The sequence below is a fragment of the Perca fluviatilis genome, chromosome 15 (genome assembly GCF_010015445.1).
Source record: "Perca fluviatilis chromosome 15, GENO_Pfluv_1.0, whole genome shotgun sequence".
Taxonomy (NCBI): Eukaryota; Metazoa; Chordata; class Actinopteri; order Perciformes; family Percidae; genus Perca; species Perca fluviatilis.
The window spans coordinates 26,995,399-27,009,114 of record NC_053126.1 but is presented as its reverse complement, the minus strand read 5'-3'; the positions used below and the strand labels follow the sequence as shown (position 1 = coordinate 27,009,114).

Below are 13,716 nucleotides of genomic sequence, written 5' to 3'. Positions count from 1 at the left end.
CATAAAGAGAATGCCCTGTAGCCCCATACTCTTTCTGTTCTGTTTTCCCTCTCTAAAACATCTCATGCAATAAACATGTAAAACACGTATATAAACACGCTTAGCTCTGTGTTTCTGTAAAGAAGCCTTCCCCAAAATTCCCTGGTTTCCCCACATCGTTTGTTACATTCAATGATCTTCCAGGAATTCAAGTTCAAGTTTCTGCAGCACGTCCTTCTGCTCAACTGCTTCTCTCATAGTGATGTGATTTGTCTATTTTTATTCTCCTGCTCTCACCCACCCCACTCACTCGCACACACACACACACACACACGCACGCACGCACGCACGCACGCACGCACGCACACACACACACACACACACACACACACACACACACACACACACTAATTGGGTTTTGGATCAGTTAAAAGTGTTGGCCATTATGCTTTTGAGCAAAACTGGTGGAAGCTCATCTTCATGTTGCCTTGGAAACGTACGAAGAAAATGTTTGATATGTCCTTGGAGGACCTGTAATGCGTGTGTGTGTGTGTGTGTGCTTCTGTACACGGATGCATGTTGACACGTACGTATCTTTCAGTTGTACTCTTTGTGTGTGTGTGTGTGTGTGTGTGTGTGTGTGTGTGTGTGTGTAAGGGTGAGGCACATTTGTAGTTGTGTACAGTAGATTTACTCTGTTACATATTTATGCTAACCCGTAACACACCGCAACTGTATAGTCTATGATTAAACAGACTAACCCCAGTGAGGTCCTCCACCTCTGAACAGTTGAACCTTGACGTCCAACAACTAATACAGCTGCATGTTTTTTCTTTTAGCATACAGATCCATTCTAAGTTAGATGTCCTTAAGGGAGAAATGTTTATTCTATATTTCTTGGTTCTATAAAGGGGCCTCCATATTGTTTTTGTGCATTAATCATTCAGAATTCAATTTGATTCTTTGTCTATGCAGATGGAGAAAGTTCATGTTAAGCCCCTCAAAAATGTGATTCATTTGGCAGAGAAGTAAAAAATGGAGCAATTCCAATAGGGCCTTATGACAAACTGTGATTTTGGGTTGGACTTGACGTGCAAAACACACAGGCTTACTTACACACAGAGTGACAGTATTCTGAAGAATAAATTAGTGAATAGATGAAATACTTGGTAGATAAAACAAAAACTCGAATAACCCCAGCAATACCATGGGCATTCAGTCTCAAACACACATAACGCAGCCCGGAGAGCCTATTGTACAAAGTGTGTGTGGGCGTGTTCGGGCTCATCTGCATGACCGTTGCAGTCAGCCAAGGTCACGTCACAGTTTGTGTCAGGGCATTCTGTCAGAAATCAAAATTTGAACGGGTGAAATGAACCTTGAAAACATGCCCACTCAAGTCTAAACAGACTGAGATGAACTTGAGCCGCGTCCTGGGGTACCAGAGGAAAACATGTCGACCGTGGAGTGGTAATACTGACTGACTTGGTATGTATTGTTAGCCTGGCTCCGCCCTCCTACGTACTTAAGCTCAATTTTCATTTTCCTCCAGTACACTGTATTCTTGGGTTCTCTCCGGCCAGATATTTGTCCAATCAGCGAACAGAGGGAGTGGCTGAGAACCATGACGTTGAGGTCGTGCGCTTGTTGAGTTGTAGTTCCGTAATGGCGGCGAAGAAAGATGCGAGCGAAGCCATTCGGTCCGTTGTGGCAGCAACGCTGCCGAATATCCAGAAGTTAAAGCCGGGAGCAAGAACAATATTTGCTGAGTTGTGTTGGTGGCCATGATGTTGTGGCCCTCCTCCACACGGGGTTCGGGAAAAGTTAGATTTTCCAGCTCGCTCCGTTAGTGGTGAAGGAGTTGGCTAAGGCTAACGCTAGCGATGCTAATGCTAAATTTAAGCCGATAGTTGTCGGTCTCCCCTCTTGTTGTACATGCGCGTGACATACGTCACGACCAAACGTTAGCGATTGGTTATGGCAGATTCAGAGTGGCTCTGGGCAGATCCAATAGTTTTAAACTTCAACAGAGTACCCGCCTTCAAGGAAGTTAACACTTGTCAATGGAGAGTGGCCAGACTCTCTGTACAAATGAAATGTACCAGAGTCTGGTAGCACCAGGCTAATGTATTGCTACTTAAACTGTTCTATGGGAATGGCTATAGACAAGTGTGTCAGTGCAAAAGTCTTGTTAATCCTGTTACAAAGGTGCTCCACTTTTTTTTATTCAGTGTTTCAACAGCCAATTAGCTGTAGCTTTTAGTAACGGCTAGCAATGTACATGTGCCAGGGTGTGATTGTGACAGCTTAGCCTCTGACTGATCTCAGACCTTAAAAGGAACTCCCAACAACAATAACACACGTGACTGCCTTCAAAAACCACAAACGCAGGAGGACATCTTCTGTCGGTGCCTTTATAAAAAAACATTCGGATTAAAAATGTGGTATGTAGTGCTGGGACGATTAATCTACGTCATCCTTCTCCATGAACAACGTGAAATCAAGGAGAGGGTTAACTTTTCCTGCTACAGATGTCCGACCGTGGTCAGAAAGTCTCTCGCTATGACTCTAGCTAATCGGCGTCACTCTCTCACTCGCTCTACCACACACTCCCCACCCACACCCCCACCCCGCTATTCTCTTAAAGGGATTGATGCACGTACCTTTGCGACCAGTTTTTTTAGATAGTCGTGCATGTGCGACCTGCAAATTTGATGACTTTTTTTTGAAAAAGGAGGAGAAAGCGAGTCTGCCAGAGGGAGCCGATGTGTGTGAGAGGGGGAGGGTGTGTGAGGGATTAGTCAACTGCATAACGCTGTGATCTACACCAGTGTGTTTCACTGTCACTACAGTGCTCCTAGTGTTTATTTCCACTGTACTCCCCTTACTTTTGGTTCTCCTAAATGTAGGCACTTCATTTGCAACACGGCAAATACGATGATTAATAATGCAATTGTGTGCATGTTTACAGTAGATGAGCACTGCAAGGGAGTGTGTTTCAATATTGATGCAGATATAATCTATAAATTCTATATTATAATTATATTAAAATATTAATTGTGTGCACAATTTGGTGAAGGCAGAGATTTCAAATCCAATTATGCGACATTCTATGGTTGTACTGTAAACGTAATGTAAACTACCCAGTCTGATTTTGAGAAACACCAAAAATAGCAATTGAATGGATGCAGTTTTAGGAGAAGCCTGGGAATCCTAGAGTACATTTTAATAAAACAGCAGCCCCATTAATTTTCGAAAAAAGAAAAAAACTGATGCTGCAAGGCGAATTGTCATTGACATATGATTTTTATTCAATACGATGTACCCAGCGTATGGATCGATTTGGAAGCCAATGACAAGCGTTGCCAAATGAAAATCGTAATAACTGAAATCGAGTCTAGAGCCCACAGTGCAGTACGTACTGTATTTCTCTCTCTGGTGCAATACACACATACCATGAAAGTAATGTTGAATCGCAAGAGTTACAAAATGTTACATAAACATATTGCATGGCCATAACACGTATAAATAAAACTATTGCATAAGAAGATGTATCAGGACTGTTCACAGCTTTGTGTGTGAGATACAAACACCTCTCTCCCAATGACAACAGCCAACAGATGGCTCTATATTACCGAGCCATCATCTGTGTTTTCACAACCACTCGCCCTCTCTCAGCTCGCGCTATGTGCCAGTGCAATGGCTTTCAGTTACTACAAAGTGCAAACATTGATCCTGACAACAGAACAACATCTGTGGGCTTGTTAGGCAAATGAACAAGCGTTACACACCAGAAAAGAGAAGCTGCAGGGTCACACACACACACACACACAGCAATATGCACTATGTACAAGTTAAAAAATACACACAATCTTCCTATGACACACCTCACACAGACGCACTCTTTGAGCCTTAATTACAGGCCGCGGTTCTTTCAGGTAACTTGACTGAATTAATTAAGAGTGACACCGTCGCATCTCCCATTGATTTCTCATTGATGGCAACTTAATTTGTGTAATTTCATTTATAACCTGCAACATGGAAACCTTTGTAGTTCCTGTAAATAACAGTCCAGCCATTCTGACTGGTCAAACAGGTCCAGTCCACGTTATCTATGTAGTGTTTGAAATCATCTAGACACACAGACATCTGGCCGGAACTCGCCGGTCCACATCCCGCCAGCTTCTACTTCCTCACAACTCTGTGTCTTTCTGTGTTCCTGGCCGATCAAATAGTTAAGGGCCGTGTCTGGGTGTGTGTGTGTGTGTGTGTGTGTGTGTGAGTGTGAGAGTATGTATTTGTGTGTTTGTGTGCCTCTCTGTCTCTGATTTCTTTCTGTCTCTGCTCTGCGACTGATAGGCCTTCCTATAAAAGCCACAGAACCACAGAGAAGCTGAGACAGATGAATGCAGTGTTTCACAAAAAGACGGGGCATCACTTAAGAGGGTTGGAGGCCATGGAGCAGCCACTAAAATGATTACCATTATCAATAGTGACAGAAAATGAAGCACAAATTAAGTTAGTTTATTTGACAACAAAAAAAAGAAGTAAAATAGGGTTCTCTTTACTGCTGCAAGGATTGACGTTTTAAAATCTGAATATTTGGCAGAATATTTGTGTTGGGAAATCAGTGAAACATGGGTATAGTCTATATTACTCTTTTTTTTATCTTCTTCTTCTTAAAACTGTGTAAAGGCACGTCCACACCAAGAAAGATAACTAGGTGTATAACTACAAAAGATATCGTAGTTGTGGTGTGGACTCCGTCATCCACTTAAGTTAGAGCGATTTTTAAAACTATATATTTATAGTTATTGTTAAAGTTATCGTTCTTCTTTCCTCTTACCTATAGTGCTATATATATATATATATTAATATATATATAGTACAGGCCAAAAGTTTGGACACACCTTCTCATTCAATGTTTCTTTATTTTCATGACTATTTACATTGTAGATTCTTGCGCACGCGCATCAAAACTATGAATGAACACATATGGAATTATGTACTTAACAAAAAACTGTGAAATAACTGAAAACATGTCTTATATTTTAGATTCCTCAAAGTAGCCACCCTTTGCTTTTTTTTTGATAACTCTGCAAACCCTTGGTGTTCTCTCAATGAGCTTCATGAGGTAGTCACCTGAAATGGTTTTCACTTCACAGGTGTGCTTTGTCAGGGTTAATTAGTGAAATTGTTTCCCTTATTAATAAAAAAACAAAGGGTGGCTACTTTTTTAGAATCTAAAATATAAGACATGTTTTCAGTTATTTCACATTTTTTTGTTAAGTACATAATTCCATATGTGTTCATTCATAGTTTTGATGCCTTCAGTGAGAATCTACAATGTAAATAGTCATGAAAGTAAAAAGGAAACGCATTGAATAAGAAGGTGTGTCCAAACGTTTGGCCTGTACTGTGTGTGTGTGTGTGTATATATATATATATATATATATATATACAGGCTTCAAAATTAACTTTTTCGTCTACCAGCCAAATGGCTAGTGAATGTTCAGATATTACCAGCCACTCAATAGATTACCATTGGGGTTTTTTGGCTGGTGAGTGACAAATCTACCAGTCACTTGCATATTTCCTCAGCATTTGGCTGGTAAACGGTGCTAATTTTGAACCCTGCATATATATATATATATATATATATATATATATATATATATATATATATATATATATATATATATATACATATATTTATAAGTGTTGGAGATATCGGCCGTAGAGATGTCTGCCTTCTCTCTAATATAATGGAACTAGATGGCACTCTGCTTGTGCTGCTCAAAGCGCCAACTGATGACCAAGATTATCCTGGATCTTTTACGATAGTTAGACATAGTTTGGACAAATTACAATTGGTTTACGCATTCTGAAAGCTGAAGATCTAAAGTATATATATATATTTTTTAAATAGTATAACATTCGTATCTTCTATAAATAAGTGATTAGGAAAAAGGGATTTGCCTTTACTACACTGTGGGATGCCCACGGCGGGGGCCCACACTCTGGCTTCAGAAGTTAGGAAGTTCTGCCCAGCTCCACGTCTCTTTACTGCACTTACGTATGTGTAATGCCCCTGTAGAGGCCCTGTAAGACGTGCTCGCCTAGCGGTACACTCCCTCTTGTGGTGAAAGCTGGTGAAAACGCTTAACTCAACTGTTGTGGATATCTTCCGACGTTGAAACAGTAGAAACAGGAAAGGGACAAAGCTGCCACAAAGCCGGAAGCTTGCTGTAGTCTACAATATTATTATACACTGCGACATTAAGATTTCTCTTCATCGGGCTAAAGGGCCTAAACCAGGAAAAACAGACCCAGACCGAAGGGACACAAAAGTATGTCAGGGTGTCCACTTTTGGCCATATAGTTCAATGTAAACAAAATGAAAAAAAAATACAGAAAATGAAGGGACAAAAAATAGTACATAGAGAAGTGAAGGATTATGAGAGAGGAAAGAGAAGAGAGTGGTGAAAACATTTTTGGGGAATGCTACTTTCATTCACAGTGGCACCGCCTCCTTCTGCTCATTCCTCCACACACACACACACACACACACACACACACACACACACACACACACACACACACACACACACACACACACATACACATACAAAACCATAATTGATGCTAGCTGTAGGCATTCACTGGCGGGCTGGACTTTACAGCACAGCTGGATGTTCACGGAGGAAGGCAAAAGCAAGATGGTAGAGCAGGTACTTCTGAGAATACACACTGTTTTTTTCCTCCATCTCTCTCTCTCTCTCTCTCTTTTTTTTTTTTTTTTTTTTTTTCTTCTCTCTCTCCTCATTGTCGTATTCTCGCTCCACACTGTTTGTGCTGTGACTGCAGAAGGCAGCATGCTGCATGCTCCTTTTGTGTGTTGTGTGTGTGTGCTTATGAGTGTTTGTGTGTGAGTGTATGAATGCGGTGCAAGTGGGTTCGCAGGGCTGTGTGCTATGCTTATGTGTGTGTCGGTTTGTATCTCTTTCTTTCTATTTCATTTCATTCTCATCTACGGTAGATGCTAGCAAGAGTCGATGAATTTTTGCTTTAGAGAGAGAGAGAGAGAGAGAGGAGGCAGCTTTGTTTAGAAAATGAAACCAAGACACCTTGCAAGCTGAAAATGAAGAAAAACAGTGAGGCAATATGAAAGAAGGATGGAGATAAATATGACTTTTTAGTTATTTTTCTTAGTAGTGAGAACATGCACAAATTAAACAAAAATGTTGTAATTTGGTCTGTTGGTGTAAGATAGCTTAAATAGGTTCCGATGTTTCAAGTCTGTTTTATTACAATACTCAAATGCACAGTATATATGTTGAGAGGGTTGTATTGCTGTAATCATCCCCCCTGTTCATATTGCTCATGAGGGGATCCCTTCCTTACTTTGTTCCACTTAAAAAAAAAGAGAAAAAAAGTAATTTAAAATCCCATTGATAATTATAACAACGCTTATAAGTAAACATAGCCTTGGCACCACATGTTGTGTGGCTCACTAAATATATTAAATACAGAAAACAAAAAAATCTAATATCATTGTTTATCCAAAGCTTTAGTGCGTAACTTTTTGATATTAATGAACGTCTGTTACATTCAAGCCATTCCTAAATGAGTTGCTACAAAGCTAATTAAGAATATCAGCTCCACACAACTCTCTCTATATTTCTAAGTATGGCTATGTTCAGAAGATTGGGTGGTGTCCGGCGACTTTCCCGCGCAGAAACATCGAGTGAAGATAATGACCTCTTCTGAAGAGTCCGTCGCGTTTTTTTTTAATCCTCCGTGTCCTCCTTGGCTACTAGCAACTGCGTGGAGGAGGGGTGGTGAGCGATAATGGAGGGCTTGCGTCATGTGGATGCAACGACAATGTTGTTGTCATTACTTAGAATTCCTCATGGGGACGGCGGTAACTCCACACTATAGCTTTAATATTTAAGTTAAGTGTCAGTGGACTTTAAGGAACAACATTTTCATTTGGTCCTAAATGTTAATGTTGATTTTGTGTGAAACCGCTCAGTGAACTACATACATATCACGCAAATATACGACACCTTGCTTGCTAGCTAGCTCTTTATTTCTGCAACGTCTAATCACAAACTAACAACCCTAACCCCATGTTCTACGCGGAAACACTATCAGTTAGTTTTTGGAACAACTTTTAAAGGACTAAAATACTCCTTCCAGCCCATTCTTTGCTGTGTTTCCACCGCGGTCTAAAAACCAGTGAACACACTCAGCCTACAGTTCAGTGTGCCCGCCCGTTCCATCTAAAAAAAGACCTAAAAAAAACAACATAGATTTTTGTCTCTGTTGTTAGAACGTAACCGCTGTGATACAATCAGAAATTGACGTTTTATTTCTCATTCACAGCACCACCTTGATCTCTCTTTCTCTCGCTTGCACGCCCTCAGACACGCGTCTGCAGCCAGCAGGTCAGCGTGGCCGCTGGCCCGTGCAAATCTCTCTCTCTCTTTATCTCTCCCTTTTTTGAAATTATTCCGGAAGCCGACAGCAAACCTAATTTCCTAATTCCTAATTTTGAGGAAACCGCAAACCCCCAGCTGTTGTGCAGTGTGACAAAGGACATGGCTGTTCCTCAAACAAATTGGTGAGGCGATCCTCTCTTTCCTCTGGCCAAAAACAAAAACTCTTACACACCATTAGGGTCATATTATTGTTCGTTGTATTGTATTTGTATCTTGCATGGGTTAAGTGCCCAAGACAAATTCCCCACCTTGAGGGACAATAAGGTTAATCTTGATCTTATCTAATACTTAAGCAAATGTTTATCTGAAGTCCCAAAGGGTAACAATTTATACATACACACAAAGACACTTAACACACAGGACAAAGCATATACAAAACAAAATGATGAATCATAGTACATCACATACATTACATCATCAAGAAGAGCATGATAAGCATACAAAAATCGGAGGGAATGTGTGTGCAATGCAAGAAGGCTGAGTTAGTGGTTCCAGAGTTGGGTAGCTTCTGGACAACTTTTTCAAACTTTGCCCTGAGAGGAATACATAACAACTCAGATTTTACATTGTACTCAGCAAAGCAATTACTTAACGGCAATATTACTTAAAATAGTGTGATCAGATGATAAGAGTGGCTGGAAACAAACACCCAGATTTTTAAAGAAAGGCAACAGTAAAATGAATACCTAAACTGCCCATTGTAAACATTCATTGAAGTTTACAGACTCACTTCCTGCTTTACATTTGACCTTCTGTATTTACTGTAGATGCACGCACAGTTTTACTGTGCAATCAGGGGTCATAAACAGTCATCTAACTGCTCTTGATTCTTGTCCATTTGGGACTAGCCTATTATTACTTATTTACCTATTACCTTACCTATTACCTATTATTAGATTTCCTAGATTTTAGAAATCTCTTTGGTGACTGCAATCTTATCCTAACTAATGGAACTGATGGCCAGATCTATGAAAATAAAGCCCAAATTGTACTGTACTACAACTCGTTATGTCATTTGGTAAAGTGTGCCACTGGCTTTCATAAATGCAGTGTGACAACAGGCTACAGTACAAGTCTGGTCAATATAACATTTTATCAGAAGTAAGATATACATTCAATCAATGGAGAAGGGCACCAAGTCATTCAACACTACAAACACAAGACACACATTTGAGTAGAATCAACATTGTATTTTGAGAAATAGTGAGATACTTCAAGAGTAGAGTAACACACAGGGAAGCATACCGAGTGATGATTTTACTCTGAGGAAGGAGAGAAATTCCTTCCCTCTCTGTGCCCTTATTCCCAATTTTATTTGTATTCCTTTAGTTTTGTGTGTGTGTGTGTGTGTGTGTGTGTGTGTGTGTGTGTGCGTGCGTTTGCGTGTGCAGTGCTCTGCCACGTAAAGCATATTTCAGCCTTCTAAATGTGGTTCTCATTACACAGCAGAGCATTCAGCCAAGACTCACTGTCTGCATCCCTTTCTCTCTCTCTTTCTTTTTCCTACATTTGACTGCACCTCTCTCTCTCTCTCTCTCTCTCTCTCTCTCTCTCTCTCTCTCTCTCTCTCTCTCTCTCTCTCTCTCTCTCTCTCTCTCTCTCTCTCTTTCTCTCGCTTACTCTCTGTAATGGCTGAGATATAAATATCCCACAGGAGTAACCTCTCTCACTCACAGACACGCACACACATACTTACACACCACACTCATAAGTATTTTTGAGGCACCTTGACTTTTTCTTTTGTATCTCCATTTTTTCTTCATAGCTATAGCTAGCTGAAACCACATTTCTAAAACTGAGACGGTTTCTGTTTGATTTGAGGTATTTTATAGTTTATGCCATCTTTGGTGATGATTGCTAAGGTACATCCTCTTACTACAAATACTGTATGGGATCACTGTAATACAGGACATATACTTCATACTCTATACATATACATATACTCTCTATTCAGTGTTAATACATGTTAGGGGTGGTACGGTTCACAAAACCCACGGTTGGGTTCGTATCACGGTTTTAGGGTCACTGTTTTGGATCTGTACGGTTCTTGTTATTCTTTAACACTCCAGACATATACTTCAGCATATGATATATAGCTAAAATTAGCATATTTAATGCATGTTGCACAATGCTTGCACACAGTGGCAGTTCTATCTATTGTTTTATTTCCGCTGTCATCATAGGTAACATGAAATCCAAAATGCTCGATGGTGTTTTTTGCCCCCAACTGCTCCTTCCAGGCAGCGCTGCGACCGCTGCCTTCAAGGCACCTAACCCTAACCCTAATATTAACCTTAACCCTAACCATAACCAGTGCCTCCCAACGGTGCCTTCCAGGCAGCGCTGCCTGATAGGCACCGTTGGGGGCAAAAAACACAGATAAACATCCAAAATTTTCCCACACACCAGACTCATACGACCCTGGCGCATCCTCCAACTCCGGGCAGCCTTCCTTATCTCTCCCACTTCCCATTTCTACACGTGACATGACCTGCAGCACTCTACACTCCACTTGAGGAGCGGTCGATCAAAAAAAAAAACAGACAGATTCAGCAACTGCATGGCCTAGTTCTCGCTTAAAATGTTTTCAGAAACACGTTTCGGTGAACTATTTTCGTAAAATACGAGATCGTATTCAGAACGAGACGCCATTAGAGTCTGTTTTGAAATTCGGGAGCAGCAAGACCCGCATGCCGCGTTCGTCCAATCAGCTGCCATGTGTTGCGTTCGTCACGCTCGTCATTTCCGGTAAGTCTTTTAACATAGGTGTTGAAAGTGGGCACTACGGCAGTAAGAGGTTAGTGCACATTAACAGTGTACTGACGAACCGTGCCACGCACACACACTCTGAACCGAGACAAGCGAACCGAACGGTTCGGATGTTTTTTCATGAACCGTACCACCCTTAATAAATGTCTTCCTTCAGTCCAGCGAGTTTGTATCTAAAAAGGGCAACTCCATTCTACATCTTGTGTAGAGGAAAAACATTGTTGCACAGGTTTATATGAGCCCTGACACATCTGGTTATTGATATCTAATCACAGGTCTGTGAATTTACACTTGTATTATTAAGTGTTATATTTCAATATGCAAATAAAGGGGAGGCAGAACTAAGAAATGGCTTATCAACAGAAATGATGTGTCCAGTTGAAGGGAAGTGATGCTGCTGTATGGGCTCTACTTATTTTATAGAGCAGGAGTTCTCAAACTTATTACTCAAAGGTCAGCGGTCCGGAACATTTGGCATTAACACTATAACATTTGGCATTAACACTATAACATTTGGCATTAACAAAATAACATTTAACTGGATCAACTACAGTCCGTTAACATCACTACTATATATTCAACGTCACTTACAATTTTCATGATCAATATGTGTCAAAATGTATTTAAAAATAAAAACTTTACACTTTAAAAGGTATTGTTTCTATAACACGTGGTATAGGCTGGGTCGGGATTGACTTGCTGTTCGGTCCAGATGCGGACCTTGGTCTGTAGTTTGAGAAGCAGGAAGGGCTCGTCTGTAGCTTTTTGATAGGTAGCATTATGGGCAGTGTGTAGTCTCGCATTGCCAGACCTATCTCCACAGCGCTGTGGGGGCTTATTCTGGCTACACCACAGATAGATTTTAGGATAGGAGAAAAAAATGCTGTGGGTTGTTGTGCATTTCTTTAAACCAATCACAATCGTCTTGAGCAGGGCTAAGCTCTGGACCAACCCGTTCTCACTCCCAACTTGTAAAATACGGACGCGTGGTCATTGGCTGTCAGCGTCAGACACGACGCAATGTGCACCCCTCAGCGTGTGTATGTAATGGGAAGAGCAGCAGCTCTGCGGCGCGTGAAGATGTAGTATTAGGAGAGACGGTAGTGGTAGCGAGTAGTATTGAAAGCCCGAAATTTTTCTGGGGGAGGCTGGTTGAAGGGTCAAACAACACAGGACTTTCACCCCAGAGACCGTGGTCCGTGTCTTGCGTGTCACAGAAACGTGCATTTTATAAACCCACCTACGATCTTTTCCTAAACGCAACTGTCGCGTTCTTTGTTTCCTAAACCCAACTGTCGCTTTCTTCTTTTCCTAAACCCAGCTGTCCCATTGTTGTCCCGCGTGTCACGTAAACGTACCTTTTATAAGCCCACCCACCATCTTTTCCTAAACCTACCTGTGACCCAGCACATTTGGATAAAGCGCGTTTAGATTTGACGCTATAGGAGACTATCAATCAAAACTCCAAAGGCACCTGACCAAGCGTCCGTATTTCACGCGATGGGACTGATAATGTGTTGTATGGACACAGCAACGGTGGCTCTGCAAAGTAGTCTCAGGAAGGAACTTGTTTTGGTGGAACATTTGCACTCCGCAAAAGAAAACACCACGTACAATATTAAATTAAGTTAACTGTTCACACAATACAGTAACGTGAGCTAGTTACATTAGCTAGGTACATGGATACAATGTCATTGCCGCTTACAAGTGTATCGCCCTGTGTACTTTGTCCACAGCAATCCCACCAATCGGTTCCAAAATGTCCCAGTTAGAGAGTTAATGCCGTAAACATATTCCTTGTAAGTCTTCACAATCATTCACTAAAAGAACCAAGCACACCTGCGTTGCGTGTGATCCAAATTTTCTTCAAAACTTACCATTTTCAGCGTGATAACGGGATAGGCAGAGTTAGATGATCTCTCAAGTCTACAAGGACACGCAGTTTGGCCTGGACAAGTTCAACATTAGCAGCTAGCCATGCCAATGTTCTGGGACAACTTGAGTGTTTTTATTTGTGTGCAGTTAACACAGTGTTCACCTGTGTTTAAGTTTAGTAATGCGTGTGTGTTGTTCAGTCGGTGTGTCTGTGATGTAGAGTATCCTCTATAATCATGTGGATAACCCTGCTCTCTCAATGATGGACAAATTGGCTCTTATTTGACAGTACGGCTCTCCAAGTACATTTCCTCTACATGGAGTAGACTACTGTGTGTATGTGTAAGTCTATGTGTGCGTGTGTGCTGGCAGTGATGCAATGGAGCGGAGTTTGAACCGAGTCTCATTACAGTCAGAAGTAGGGGCCTTTGATTGAAGAATAGACAATCTATGCATCAAACAAACAAAATGATTCATCCTGTGGGGACGAATAATATCCGCAGCAAACTTCACGGAAATCCAGCCATTAGTTTTCAACATTAGTAGCAACAGTAAGTTGTCATTGAGCAAATTGTGGTCAGGTAGAAAT

The 13,716-nt window shown here is 41.1% G+C and overlaps 1 protein-coding gene across 13 annotated transcripts in view; it reads left to right on the top strand.

The window, feature by feature from the left end:
• Positions 1-13,716, top strand: part of rbfox1 (RNA binding fox-1 homolog 1) — a 384,783-nt gene that overhangs the window by 308,212 nt on the left and 62,855 nt on the right. Inside the window, exon 1 of one of the 13 annotated variants that reach the window (XM_039824785.1) lies at positions 6,618-6,710. The exons of the other annotated variants lie outside the window; for them this stretch is intronic. Within the exon in view, the coding sequence (XP_039680719.1) occupies positions 6,672-6,710 (39 nt within the window). The 5' untranslated portion in view covers positions 6,618-6,671. Of the gene's footprint in view, positions 1-6,617; positions 6,711-13,716 lie in introns of those variants that run through there. 13 annotated transcript variants of the gene reach the window in all.